Here is a 14625-nt window from a genome sequence, read left to right on the forward strand (position 1 = left end):
AGCATGTTAGGATGCAGCACTGCAAGCTAGCTGCAGCTGTTTCAGTGTGAGTTGGGTCCCTGCCCCGGAGCTGACCCACAGGGTGCAACAGACCTCTCCTGTCTCACCCGCTGCTCCCCTCAGCAGTGTACTTGGTCAATCTGCCTCTTCTGCTCCCCACTCTGTCTCCGGTGAATCCTCTTACCGCCCCTGCACCTCTGGCTTGTACCCCAGTTCTGCATGCAGAATAAATAAATCTTCAGAAAAAAAAAACTCTAAAAAAATAAAGATATAAAATAAACTAACAAAGAGACCAGTGGCTGTGCGGGAGGAGGGAGGGGCAACAGAAACAGGCCCCCTGAGCGGGAGAAGCCAGCCCCAAGCCCTCTAGGACGCGCCCAGCACCCCGCGCAGGGTCAGACCCGGTTGCCCGTCCCCCCCGCCCCGCGGGCTCCTCCTCTGCGGCCCGTCCGGTCGGCGCACACACCCGCTCACCAGCCCACACCTGTGCACCTGCAGCCCAGCCGATGTCCTGCGCCCCCTGGTGGAGGGAGCTTCGGCCCCGCCCGCGTACCAGCGGGTCCCAGGCCCTGCCGGCGGGAAGTACCTGCCAACACGAGGTTTTTCTGGCGTCATCACAGGGCTCCCAGAGCCAGTGCAGAAAAAGTAATAGCGTCGTGCTTCCCCTATAGGTCTTCACCTGCCCCCATGCCGGCTTTGGGCCCTCCCGTAAACGTTAGTGGCCACAATGGGGCTCTAAGCGACACACCTGCACGGGGGGGTTGGGGGGGGGGAGGGAGGCTGAGCTCCTTGAGCCCCCAGAGCCCCAGAGCTTTGTCCCCAGAGCCTTATCCCCTAAGGCCACTGGCTTCAGTCGGTCCGAAAGGCAGTTCTTCAGGAACTTGCACGCTGTCCTGAGACCTTTATTTCTCAGAACAAGCCCTTCAAATTTATTTTCCTAGCCCTGTTGATTTAAAACACGAGGTCCTGTGGAAGACGAAAAGAGGGATTTTTGAGACAAAACAAATGCCCCCTCTTTCCATTAGAAAACCAGATACATACATTAAGTCCTGATCCTTGTGGAAAATACAGTAAAATGCAATGACAAAATGGCATGTAACATCCCAGAGAAAAAAACTCATATTTACAAACCTCCCCAATTTTCTATGCATATATTATCGTCTATTACTATTGTATGTGTGTTATTAGTAACATCTTCTATAATACTATCTGGTGTGCTGTTTTTTCAAATCAAACTTTTTTTCCTTACCTTGTGCTAGTGTTCAAAAGGTGGATTTTTTACGTTGCTGTCTAACTGCTAGACATATGGGACCTGATTTGACTGTTTAAATCCTGGGCATTTGCTTGGTTTCTGATTCTCTGCTACTGAAGAGGACATTGTGCTCAAGAGTCTTGACATGAATTGATGACTCCATTACAACAGCTTCCCAGCAGAAGTAATTCTACTGGGTTAAACTTATAAACTTGTACAGGCTCGCAGGACACACTCTTAAATTGCTTTCCAGAAAGGTGGTGCTAATTTTCCCTCCTGCCACGATGGCAAAATAACCTGCCTGCCCTATCACCACCAATAACAACTTCCTCCAGCACTGAATTATATTTATTTAAATTTTTGTGAGCTCCAGAAAAGAAAAGGCAATTCTCCTAGTTTTAATTTGCAGCTCTCATGAGGCTGAACATGTGTGTGTTTCATTTTATTGGATTCTTCTATTCCTTCCAACTTTATTTTCTCAGCCCTGTTTATTTAAAACATGAGTTTGTAGTTGTATTTATTTTCAGCCTTTTTTTTTTTTAAAGATAACTTTTTCTAATTGGTTTCCAAGACTTCTTTGTATAATAGGGATATTTCCCTATTGTCATGTTTGTGAAAATAGTTTTCCCAGTGTGACATTTGCTTTTAAAATAATTATATATTTTTTGAAGGACAGAAACCTAAAAAGTCTTTTCCTTCTTGCTCTCGTCTAGATATTTTGCTTAATAAATAGTTCCTCCCCATTTCGGATTAAATATTCATTTTGTTTTCTGGAGCGTGTTTGTAGTTTCTTCCTTTACAACTGGTTCTTTAATTCACCTGGAATTTATTTTGGTGGCCGATGAGAAATAGGGTTCTAATTTGAGTTTTGTCCAAGGATCCAGTCTCCCCACTAACATTTATTGAAGAATATTGCTTCTTAATTGGTTTTCTTTCTCATGTGAGGCCTTACATATGGGTTTATTTCAGGGTTTTCCATTGGGTTCCATCAAAATGTCAATACTGGTTTTTCAGTAACACAAAGGGATTTATTTATCTTAGTTTTATAAAACTGGAACCCAATTTTAGTATCTTGCAGAGAAAGCCCCCCAGTGGTCTTCTCTTTCAAAAAAGAAAGCTAAATTAGTCTCACTTATTTATTGAATCATCCTCAGACGCAGTAATTTCTCCTTAAAATTTCTAGTTTTGTGTTTTGTCACTTTTTCTTAATGACATTTACTAGCAGTTGGTATCTTTAGATACCATGTGTTAGCGGTGATTTGGTTTTATTAATTTGATTACTTGTATTAGAAGTTAGTCTCTGGGACTTATTTACAAGTTCTGCATTGTTCTTTTTAATTCATTAATTCCTGTCCATATCTTTGTTATAAACTTAATCTGTTCTCCTGAAGTTCATTTTGTTCTCTAATAAATTCCATTCGTGTTTATGCTTCATTTTTTAAAAAATGAAAAACTTGCAAGGTTCATTTTTCATCTGATTGCAGTCTGGTCACACCCAGTGTTTTGATCTATGGAGCTATTACTGTGGTAATTTTCTAAATAGTCTTTAAGGGTAGTTTTGAAAAATTCTTTTTGGCCGAGTTATAATTGAGATTGTTTAAAAGTTACTCCTTAAAGGTTTCCTTTTAATTGTAATTTTATGGCCTCATGTTTGGTAAATATAACAGATTTTTTTTCTCTGATGTTTTGAAACTGTGGTCAAGAAGTCAATCAATTTTTGTCAATGTTCCATGGACACTTAAAGAAAAGACGTATTATTTGTTTATAGGTTGCCAAGTTCAACATTTATCAGTTAATGAAAACATTTAATAATTCAAATTCACAGGCTCCTTATTTATTATTTCATAAGAGCTTACAGTTTTAGGCCCTCTCTGGTGGTGCAGCGGGTTAAAGTGCAGCACTGCAAGCTGGCTGCAGCCACTTCAGTGCAAGTTCGATTCCAGCGCTGGAGGTGACCCAGATGGAGCAGCAAATCTTTCCTGCCTCCCCGGCTGCTCCTCTGAGCAGTGTACTTCCAATCTGCCTGTTCTGCTCCCCACTCTGTATTTGGTAAATCCTCTCATGCCCCTGTATGCCAGTTCTGTATGCATAAATAAACAAATCTTAAAAAAAAAAAAAGAAAACCAAAATCTCAAAATTAAAAAAAAAAAGTTTACAGTTTTACTGTCTATAGAATTTTTACCCATATTAAGTTGTTCCTCTGGACCATTTAATGATTTCTACTTTGAATTCAACTTGGTTTAAAATGAGCATGTCTACTTAATTGCCCTGAAGTTTGCACTTACCTACTCAACCCTTGTTATTCATGTATTTTTCTGGATCCTTCCATTTTAGGTACCTCCTTTGTAAAAAGCACAAAATTAAATTTTACTTTTAAATTCTATCTAAGTAACAGATGTTGTCTTCTAATAGGAGAGGTAAATTAAATTATGTTGATCGTTATAAATTTTAAGTTCAGTTTTTTTCTCATCTTGTTTTATGCTTTCTTTTTCAATCCTTCCTTTCTGCTTCCTTTATTTTTATCTCTGATGTTGTTTGTGTCTCTTCCAAGGATGTGGAAAGTGCATGGTCTCAGAGCAGGGAAAAGTGTTGGGGTCTCGGGTCTACCAAACCCTGGGTTTGCACACTGCTTACCCTGTCTGTGCCTGTTTTTTCTCATGTAGACTGGACACAGTACAGCCTTCCCATACTTCACTGAACTGTGGTGGATTGAGTGAAATAATATGTGGCTGATGCAACTGTTAGCACTGTTGTTACAGTTTGAACATTCTAACAAAGTTAACTTTAGGTTTAAAAAAAAGATTTAATTTTTAAAATTTTAATAATTTCTCTAATTATTAAAATCAAATGATACAGCTTTTAAAATTCTCTTCTACATGACGTGATGAATTTGACATGCTTTTACCAATCCATTCTCACCTCCTCTCAAATCTTTAATCTGAAGGCTTGCAACCACTAATTATTACAGAATTCTTGTTTTGATTTCATACTTCTACTCTTTCCAGAAACTACCTTTTCTTTGACATTAGAATTTGATTTTAACTGTGCTTCATACACATCATCCTTCTTTCATACAGTTCTACTATTAATATCTTAACTGTGACTCATCTGTTGGTCAACTGGTATACAAGCTCCCCAAAAGTGTAGGCTGTTTGCCTTCTGAGTCCATAAAGCTCCAAGAGTCACTTTTGTTCCTTTCTAATTGCCTCATGTGAATCGCATGAATGTCCCAACATCTCCTGGAGCTCAGAGCCCTGAGGGAAAGCCTGCTCTGTTTCCTATGTATTTTCAGGACTGTTCAACTTTATAATTTAGTAGATTTCCCAAAGAAAAAAAGTTCGCCCATCCCCAAATGGGGAATAAGACATTGTTGGAACTGCTTAATCTCCCAACGACTCCTCCAACTGACCAGTTCTGGAAAAGTTTACTTCTTATCTGTCCTTGGTTATGCTTTATCCCAAATTATTCTGGTTTCTTCCTTTACAATAACTGATTCTTGGATTTAACTGCAATTCTGTAGCCTCCAATTCTGCCCTATCTCATCTGCATTCTCTGCCCTCTGAGAGAACTGTAAGTCTTGCCCTTCACCTTCCTTATTTTTAAAAACCCAGTGCTCCCAAAGTGGATGTCCTTCTTCCTAACGCTAGCTTTTGGAAACCCTATGGCTAAGTGATCCAGACATGTTTTCACTTCATAGCTGCTGCTGTTCGCTAGCATAGAGATCACATCTCCCAGCACCCATTAGGGGTGCCCAAGAACCTTCCAATCTTGCTTTTCGCTTCCTTTGATTAAACATTCTTCTGTATTTTCGGAATTATTTACCTCTCTTTCTTAATGCTGCCGGCTGGTTCGAAGGCTTCCCAGCTCTCCTCTGTGCCCCCCATCTTCCTCACTCTCCTCCCCCCCCCCCACTTGCATTCCTCCTTCTATCAGGAGTTGTTCTATTTAGAGCTGGCACAGAGTTAGGTACCCCTCTGTCCTGGGGCAGCTGACTTCTCATTTCTCCAGGTAGAGGGCAGGGTCCCGGGCTGACAGGCTTCATTCAGTGGCGGGACACGCCCCGTCCTCATTAACTAGAATCATAGTGTTTCAGTCAAGAACAGCCCCCTCTCAACAGCAGTGACAGCCGAGCCTGTCTCTACTATGCTTGTCAGCACCACCATGGAATCTCCTATGGAAGCTTCTGATAGTGTAGCTGTGGTCTGCAGAACACTAGGGGTTTGCAAACATTTAAAATTATGGATCGCAATCAGTGAACGTATTTTGAGTGTGTGCCCTCCCCCGCTCTATGTATATTTATTATAAATTGTACACCTGCCTCATGGTCCACCTGCACATTACATGTTAGTAAAGCTTTAGTGAGATAAGCCAGAAAGAGAAAGAAAAATACCGGATGGTTTCACTCATAGCAGGAGTATAATGGACCAGGTGGAAAATAACAAAAATAATGAACAACCATATACCAGAGACATTTTGTGGGGGTGGAGTGGGGGATGGGATCAAAAATGGGGGGGGAGGGAAGTGCACGGGATTATGGTGATGGCACACGGGTGACTTGGTGATGGGAAACCCACGGGGATTACATTGAGATGGGAAAAAAATGTACAAAATTATGTAAAAATAAACTTTTGTAAAATTTTAAAAAATGTTAGTAAAGCTTAAGGTTTTTTTAGATTAAAATAACTGTGAGTGCAAGTGCTGGCCCCTTCCTCCTGCCACCCTAGATGCTGCTATGCTGGTCCATGCTGGAAGTTGTGCCTCAAATGGAGGGCGCCTGTGAGGAGTCGTGGCCTTGGAAACCCGACCCTGGGCCCACTGCTCTCAGCTCTTTCTTAGAACTCAGAGCCCCTGCCAGAGTTGGTGGAAGGTTATGGAAAAGAGGTGGGGGGCGGTGGGAACTGTTGGTTCTCCCTGAACTTGGTGTAGACCCAGCTGCATGAGGTAGGCAGAAGAGGGAGGAAGCAGGCTTTGTCTCTTTCTTACAATGGGAAGGTAGCTCTGCTTTAGTCAGAGAATGGCCCGATGGTTATTTTCCTCCCATTCCAGGGCCAGGTCTCCAGAACCAGATTTCTCAAGATCAAGATGTGGTAAAAGGTGGAAATGTGCGCCATCACTTCCAAAGACCTAAGCCAGCCTATGAGCAGAGCCTGCTGCCCCAGGAGCCAACCATCCACAGGGAGTCGGTCCATTCAAGAGGCGGGAAGGTCATTTACAAAGCCTGGCTGGGGATCACAAGACAGCCCACTCCATCACTGTGATGGGAGGCCCTGCAGCTCTTCCCGAGGAGATAAACACCCCAGTGCAAGCTGGCAGGCCTCTGCTCAGGCGTGCCAGGAAAGCCCACTTCCCAACCTGCTGCTGCTCGTCCCGGGGCGTCGGATGGTCTCTCCACCAGCAAGGCTGCCTGGCATGTGACAGTGTTTAATGAGGAGCTTCCTCAGATGGGCTCTCTGAGGCCTGTGGGAGGTGGGCACACGGCCAGGAGAATCCCAGAGAATGCCGAGTGCCACAACTGTCAGCCTCAGAACCCATGATGTAATGCCTCACTGGGGTCCAAGGAAAACAAGCCTGCTGTTGTCGCTGCCCTCCTGGCAACCAGGCCGGCCCCTCCCCTGCCGTGGCAGGCTGTCCTGGGTGAGCACTAATTCTCTCTCCCTCCTTGGGAGGAGGAAATATGAAAAACCTTTATGGTCACATAAAAGTCAACCCCAGATATGAGAAATGTCTTTTAAAATATGTCTTGCTGAGGAGGGATTTCCATAGCAACTTCAGAAGTGTGTGTATACAACCAGAGATAAGTCCAGGCTGATGGAAGCCACCTGGAATGTGAACAAGGCTTTCTCTGGGCATCAGAAGACAAGAATTTTTATAGACCCATCAGGTTCCTCTGTGACCGTGGGCAAATCATTTACCCTCTCTGTTGTCCAAGGGGTGGATCATCCTCTTAGCAGACTGGGAGAAATCAAGGTCAACTTGCCCGCAGCACCTTCCCAGCTGGGTCTGACACCTCGGTCCCCAAAGCAGTATCGTCTAACCTCTCGGTAAATAATTGTGTCTCTGCCAATCTTACTTACTTGACATTGGGAAAGGACAATTATGATTCAAGCTTGATTCCCTAAGAAATCGCCTTGTCTTGTGAAGAGCAGTTCTTTGCCTGATTGGAAAAAAAACCTACTTGTTCACAAATATTGTCAGTTCTGTAGATCAGGTTCCCGGGAGTCTCTGAGATGCTGAGATTTGAGCGCTTTCTGGGCTGCTCTCAGGCTCAGCTTCTGTGAGATCCAGGGAAGTAGGCTGGGCAAAAGCAGAAAGCATCACAAAATCACATGAGGGCCTCCTGCAAAGCCCTAGGAGCCGGGGTACCTGGAGTCCCAGTGAGAGCTGCCCTGCTGGGCCTTTAAACGCCTGCACAGACAAGTCATCTGATCCCTGCTGCCCCCAGACAGGGCACTGGGCTTGACCTGTGCTGAGGCCACTCCTTTCAGCCAGTGCCATTCTAGGTGAGGGGCCCAGCCCAGCTGAGAGAAAGAGAGCCTGGGCTGAGGCTGGGGGCATATCAGGACGGCACACCTGGCACCACCTACACGCAGGTATATCTGCATTACATGAAGTCAGTCCTGCCTGAAGAGAGGCCGATAAACTGCAGATGAGCACAGCCCGGGCAGGCAGGCAGAAGAGCATGCGTCAGTCTCTGTGGCTCTGGGACACTCAGATCAGGAAAGCCACCGGGAGAGTCCAGGCCATGGTCTCTTTGTCAGTGTGGGATTCAGACAGACATGGGGAGACAAACATGAAGTTTAGAGTCAGAATCCATTTCAAATTCTGGCTTCACATTTACTAGCTGTGGCCCCAGGATTGCTACCTTTCATCAGTTTCCACACCTGTAAATGGGCAGAGCTGGGGTGCCTCTCATAGGTCTAAGACAGATGACACCTCTGAAGCCTTTCCCATAGCACTGGCACCGGGCCAGCCCCCAAGGACAGGGGCAATGATGACATCCCCTGTGCTTACTACCCCTCGTGCCAGATCTGAGCAGGGCTTCTGGGAGGGGGGGAAACTCTAGAACTGTTTGCTCACTGCTTCTCTGCGCCTTTGCCTTGGACTCCTGCAGGGCCAGAAGGTCATTTCTGCAGAGGGTGGTCTGGTGCTCCGCCGGGCCCAGGGTGGCCCAGCCTTGGTGCGCCACTCAATGGACAGTAAGAGCAACAGAGTACTTTGCAAGCTGTGTGCCGTAAAGCAGGCTTACTTTCCACTAAAAAAAATAGTTACTCATACTTGTGAAAGATTTAATAAACAATGAAACTCACTTGCAGTTATTTGTTCCATATTCAGTCCATTCGCTCATCTGAAAAATGGGGTGACAAGCCATGTCCAAACAGGGTTGATTTAAGGACATGGAAGATTTCAAATACCTTAAAGTGTTATGCAAATTCTATTATTCCTGTCTTAGGAGCCTTTGCTTCAAGCAATTAGAAAGGAAACAGGGAAAACTTAGGTCTACCTATGGTAGAAGCTGGTTTATACTAATGATAAGAAGGCAGCCATAAAGTTCACAAGAGATGAAGGGATTTCTGTGACTATTATTAATTCTCACTCTGACTGTATGGCTGTGTACAGTCCACACACACTATCTGTTGACTTTAACAACAAATCCTGTAAAAGCAGATATTGTTATCTTCAGCTCACAGAGGGGGGAAAATGAGGCCCAGAGAGATTATGTGACCTATATGACATTGCTCAGCTATGAAAACTGTGAGGAGTTCGGTGTTGGGACTCAAGTATATGTTACATCCACTGTAGATAATGTCAGTGAACAGAGAACTTCTGGAAGCAGCATGGCATGGGGTCCTGCTGGAGCAGGTGTTTCATGCCAGAGGCTGAGTGATGGCGGGGTCTAAGCAGGTGCATGTGGTGTGTCCCTGGGGCTTTGTGGTCAAGCAGCATCTCCCAGCACTGCATGAGGCCTCAGATAGAGGCCAGCCATCCTTAAGGCCTGGCTGCTACAGCAGAATGCTCTTCGTTGGACTGTGTACCTGCTGGCCAAATACCACAAAGAAATGTCTGCAAATAGAATGTCTCAAAATAGGTAGGAAATCTGGTCAGACGTAGCCATGTGAGATGTTCTTAAGTTAACCCCTCTGCAGACTTGTTTTCTAGCGTTCCCTCGATTGGGACAGTGGGGCTTGGGAGATCCTGCAAAATGATGGCGCTGATGAGTGAATGGTGTCTGCTGGGTCCGTGTCATTCACACTGGATGCTTGACTGGGTCCCTCCACATAAAATAAACTATAAAAATAACTGTAATTATTTATTGCAAAAATAATCTGTCTCAAATAAGTAGATCTTCACTCTCTCCCCAGAGATCCTCATTTTAAAATGAGAAGACAGGGCTAGGAGTTAAGTGTCAGTACTATCACTGCTACGGCCAGAGTTCGATCCTGGCCAGGGAGCTGACCCGCATATGGCATAGCAGACCTCTCCTGTCTCCCCTCAGCAGTGTACTATAGTCAGTCTGCAAGTTCTATTCCCCACCCTGTCTCTGGAGAATCCTCTCTCCTCCCACACCTCTGGCCTGCACTCCATTCTTTGATGCAAAAACGAGAGGACACTGAAGCCCAGAGAGATTAAGTATCTTCCCAAGGTCTCACAGATACTTAGGGACAGAACCCCAGTTTCCAACCAAAGTATTCCGACTCTAACATGTGGAATTAGATTAAAATGAAAAAGGACTAGCTTGAAGAGAGGAAGAATCACCAGGGGCAGTTGAGTATGTCAGAGGAAGGCAGTGACAACAGTCTCAACCATGAGCGGAGCTGATGACAGATGGGAAAGGCTGGCATCAAGTGTTAGAACCCCAAGTTTACTGGACCATGCCCCCCTTTTCTCCCACCAGCCACTTCTGAGCCACCAGACACCAAAGGGTGCTGCATGAGTCTAGTGCATTAAGGGGCATACAAACCACCGGGTGACACTAGCAAATGCAAATCCTATTCAGTAGTTCCAAGGCGAGGCCTGAGCAAGTTCCCAGTGACGCTGATGTTGCTGGTCTGTGGACCAAACTAGACAGTGTCCAAGCAACGATAATGCCGTATGATGAAACGGGCTGGTGGACAAACACTTTTGAGAAAATCTGGACTAAACAAAATTCAGTTTCATTACTGCAGGTCTTCGCAGAGCCTTCAAAATGCTGGTGAGCATCCTTCCTCTCCAAGAGGAAGGGAAAATACAGAAAGTGCAAAATGTTCTACAGGCGAAAAGGTTAACAGACGCCTGATACATTGGCTTACTGAAAGAGCAGAAAACGGGGGAATACCATGAAAGTGTTCTTCCCAGCTTACCTTGGCTCCAGTGTTTCATGACTGCAGCCCCTATTCATCCTGCTCCGCCCTCCCCTTTCCCGTTTCCTCCTCTGAGGTGTTTGGAGACACACCTGACTCCTCTAGCAGACCTTCTCTATACAGGTCACCACCGCTGATCCTCACTCCCCACCCCCACCCCCAGCGCAGGAATACCTTTCACAAACGCGGACCGTCCAGGCAGCGATGATCCAGAGCGAGATGCTGAACACCAGCAGCACGGTGCCCGGGCAGATGGTCATGAGGGTCTTCATGACGAAGCGGGTATTGAAGTTGATCTTGTTGAGGGCCCCAATGCTGCGGGACGAGGCATCGGTGAAGAGCTTGCTGTGAAGCAGCATGACGCGGGCGATCAGGTACAGGCGCAAGAACATGGGGATGGACAAGATGATGTCCACGTCAGCCTCCGCCCGCGAGGGCGTGTAGGAAAAGGCCAGGCGCGCCGTCCAGAAGAACTTGTATTCGCCGGGGATGGGGTGGATGGCGCACACCAGCATCTCCAGGCTGATGTAGAGGATGCGTTCGTAGGTCATGGCTATCCGCCAGTCGTCCGCACCATTGTCAATCACGAAGAGCTGGCAGGGACAGAGAGCCCGTTAGTGTGGCCAGAATGGAACCCTCACCTCGTGAGGGTGGCTAGGCTGAACCAGGGGAGGGCCTCTTCCGAGGGCTTGCTAGTGTGGCCCAAGCTCTGCCATGCAGTTCAGAACCTGGCTAAGACACACCACCCTCCAGGCCTCCATTTCCTGCAAACAGCTGATTGCTTCCCCAGGCCTCTTCCTGTTTGACGGCACACCCAGTCGGGTTGGCTCATGAGGAGGAGGAACAGCTTATTTGTATTAGAAACAGGTCTCTGACCCATGCCAGGCTCTGAACTAAGTCCTAGAGGGCACATGAGATTGTTTCCTATGTGAGTGAACTCACAGGCCCAGGTTCCTGCTCATTCAGAGAAGGGACCCATGGTGTGATGGGTGGTGCTCTGGCTCAGACAGCGCAACTGAGTGGTACTGATGGGGTGAGCCCTGGAGCCCCATTTCTATGGCCGGCTCTTGCCCCTAACACCACCTAGCTCTGTAACTGAACCTCTCTGTCCCTCTGTTCCCTCATGTGGGGCTGAGGTAATTCCTGCTGCACAGGTGTCTTGGTGCAATGGTCTGGATTAGCGTAGCGGAGTGCAGAGAATCCTGTCCAACATACAGTCAACAGTAAGAAGCAGTTACTCTCATTTTCAGCATTAATGGAGGGGTCTTAGTCTCCCATAGCATGAAGCTTGGACTTGGTGATGTCCCTACCCGCCTTAACCTCTGCAAGCTGAGGTTCCCGGCTGCCGAACTGCAAGGATGGGCCAAGGCCAAGCAGCTGAAAAAGCTTCTGCTGTGTGCCCAGCCCAGGCTCAGTCTTGGGGTTCACACACAAGGAAGACACAAACTTTGTTCTCAAGGAGGTTATGTTAGGGGAAAGGATGTCCCAAACGAACTCTGCAGGTAGAGGTTTTGTGAACTCCACCCCACCCCAGACACCAGAACTACAAATCCCATTACCAAAAGGAGGATGTCTAGGACCAGAGGGAAGGGTTAAGCAGCCATGACTAATAAAACTGGACATGTGGCCTTTGGGGGTCTCTTGGCCTCATGTCTTGTGGTTGAGCTCTTGTTTTTCACCAGTTTTCAGTGTGCTATTGGGGTACCAGGTAAGCAAAAATGGTAGGACGCATTAAAAAGCTTCTCTCTCTCTCTCTTTTCCCCTGAGTTATTCATTTTCACTTTCCCTTGTAAATAAACCCATTATTAACCTTTTTGTGCGTGTCTGCAGTTAAATCTTTGTAAGTGCCTTTAGCACATGGGTGAGGACCTACAGTTAAGCAACCCAATTCACACTGGGGTTGCCCTGTAACAGTTCAGCTGTGTTAAGACTACAGGCCGTCCTTTAGCAGGGCCGGGTTCGGGGACCTAGCATGAATTAGCACTCTGGAGAGGGCATAATATCAGTACATTCTGGCCAGGAAATCACCCCAGAAGTCCGTGGAAGGATCCATGGTCATGCAGAAGTTAGGCTAAATTAGAAAGAAATTAATGTTGGATAGAGTTCTACTTAGCTTAGGAAAACACTCTCAGCACAGCAAGGTAACAGGGAGTTCTGGTTGGCATGGATTTTGGGTGTTAGTCAAAGACTGAACTAAGACTTCCCCATCTCCCCTGCCCCCACTCCACTTTATCCCCACTCACAGGGAGATTAGGGACTGAGGGGTCCCTTGACTCTGTCTCTCTCGCCTCATGGTCTGGGCCAAATGCATCCTCCACTGTCCCGTCAACAAGCATCCTGCCCTTCCCTCCTCCTTGCTCCCCTATGGTTTGCCATCTTCTCATAACCTACATCCCAAAAGGAAAAGCCACAGCTTCCATACCTGAGGAATTCCGAGGGGAAAGTAAACCCACTATGGGAATCTGACACACATTTTAAGACAAATCTGTCAAGTCATGTCATATGGAGAATGGTCTCCTGGTTACTACCTTGTTTTTAGGGTCTGCCTGTGATATTTCTCTTGTGATACAATGGGCTGCTGATTGGCAAAAACAGTTGCAAAAATGCATAGGGAGGGAAGGCAGCCACCTTAATGAGCCTCAGTTTCCCTTTCTCCCTTCCCTGAATCTTGAGCTTTACAATAAAGTAGAGAAAACATTTTAAGAATATCACATCAAATATGTTTTCAGTACTGTGTTTCATTTATTAACACTGTGAGTTTATGTCATTTGTTTACAAGAAAATCCACATGTAAGTGGGTCCATACAGTTTAAAGCCGTGTTGCTCAGGAGTCAACTATACAAAAAAAAATTGTTTTGTGTGATAAAGGCCCCGTCTGCCAGGATCCTGGGGACTTGGGATTACACAGAGCAGCTCTGGGCATGGCCCCATGATGAGCTTCAGGAAGAAGTAGAAGGAGAAACATGCCAAGGATGGGACCTCAGCCCATGAGGCTCTACCTCTAGGTACAATCTATGAACAAGAGAGAATGCCCAGCATGGCACCCAGCAGCTTCACCATCCTCCCAAGACAGCTGATCTGGGGTTTCTGCCCCCTCAATTAGAGAAACCAAATGGCAGTTCAGGGAGCTCCCTTTGTTCCTAACCACTGCCAACAGGCCAGGCCAGGCCAAGGTAACATGACTGCCTGGCCCAACTCTTCAAATACAAAATGAAAGCCATCCACCCTACAACAGAGAAATGCACCAGGTTTCCATAGCAACTGGGTTCATTCTGGGCAGGAGCTGAAGTCACAGATTCCTTTGATTTCCTGATGGGGGACGAGACTGTATGCCATCCAAGGTAAAGGCAAGGGCATGTCATAGCTCTGCCCAGCTTGACAGGGGTAGTAGGTGAACGGTTGTATCACAGGGAGAAGAGGAGAGGCTACTGTGGCCTTGACATCCACCCAGAATGGAAATTCCTGTAGGAAACTCATTCTTGAGCTTGTGACTAATGAAGTAGCTGGCAACCATCACATGCCATGGGAAGAGCACCTTCCTATCCCACAGGGTGGTTGGAACTATCCTGCATAATTTCTAAGATTTAGAAGTTTCTAGAACTAAGATGAAGCCAGGATCTTGAGTATTTCTGGATAAGAGGGGTGGAGGCCAGAGGAAAGTGGCTCCAACACAGAGCTGTGCTCTCCAAGGTCCTGTCTCAGCCTGCCAGCTTGGCTCCAAGCAGCCTGATGTCTACTCTTGGTCAGTCTGGTGACTATTGGATGAGTGGTGAGTGACATGGACATGGGTCACCTGGAGGCCCTGGGAAGTTTGGCTCTGGGCAATCTCAGAGCAGAAGTCTCAGGGATCTGTGCTGACCAACAAGTTCCCTGTTGGAGACCAGCTCCAACTATTGAGGTGTCTGGAGGCAAGACAGGCAGGACCCTAAGGTGGGAAGGCGTCGGCGAGTGGAGATTCCTAAAAAGGGGAGAAAGAGAAAAAGGGGAAAGGGGGGCGAGGAAGACACGGGAGTCAGAGTTGGGTGCAAGTCTTCC

At 46.5% G+C, this 14625-nt stretch overlaps 1 protein-coding gene across 1 annotated transcript in view; it reads right to left on the minus strand.

Moving 5' to 3' along the window:
* Window positions 1-12926, minus strand: part of KCNN3 (potassium channel, calcium activated intermediate/small conductance subfamily N alpha, member 3) — a 61694-nt gene extending 48768 nt beyond the window's left edge. Inside the window, exons 1-2 of the mRNA XM_012733255.1 lie at window positions 12834-12926; window positions 10765-11183 (exon numbers count right to left, since the gene is read on the minus strand). Of these exons, the coding sequence (XP_012588709.1) occupies window positions 10765-11183; window positions 12834-12926 (512 nt within the window). The remainder of the gene's footprint in view (window positions 1-10764; window positions 11184-12833) is intronic.
* Between the last annotated feature and the right edge of the window lie 1699 nt (window positions 12927-14625).

This window comes from Condylura cristata, unplaced genomic scaffold (genome assembly GCF_000260355.1).
Source record: "Condylura cristata isolate star-nosed mole 26May11 unplaced genomic scaffold, ConCri1.0 scaffold00040, whole genome shotgun sequence".
NCBI lineage: Eukaryota > Metazoa > Chordata > Mammalia > Eulipotyphla > Talpidae > Condylura > Condylura cristata.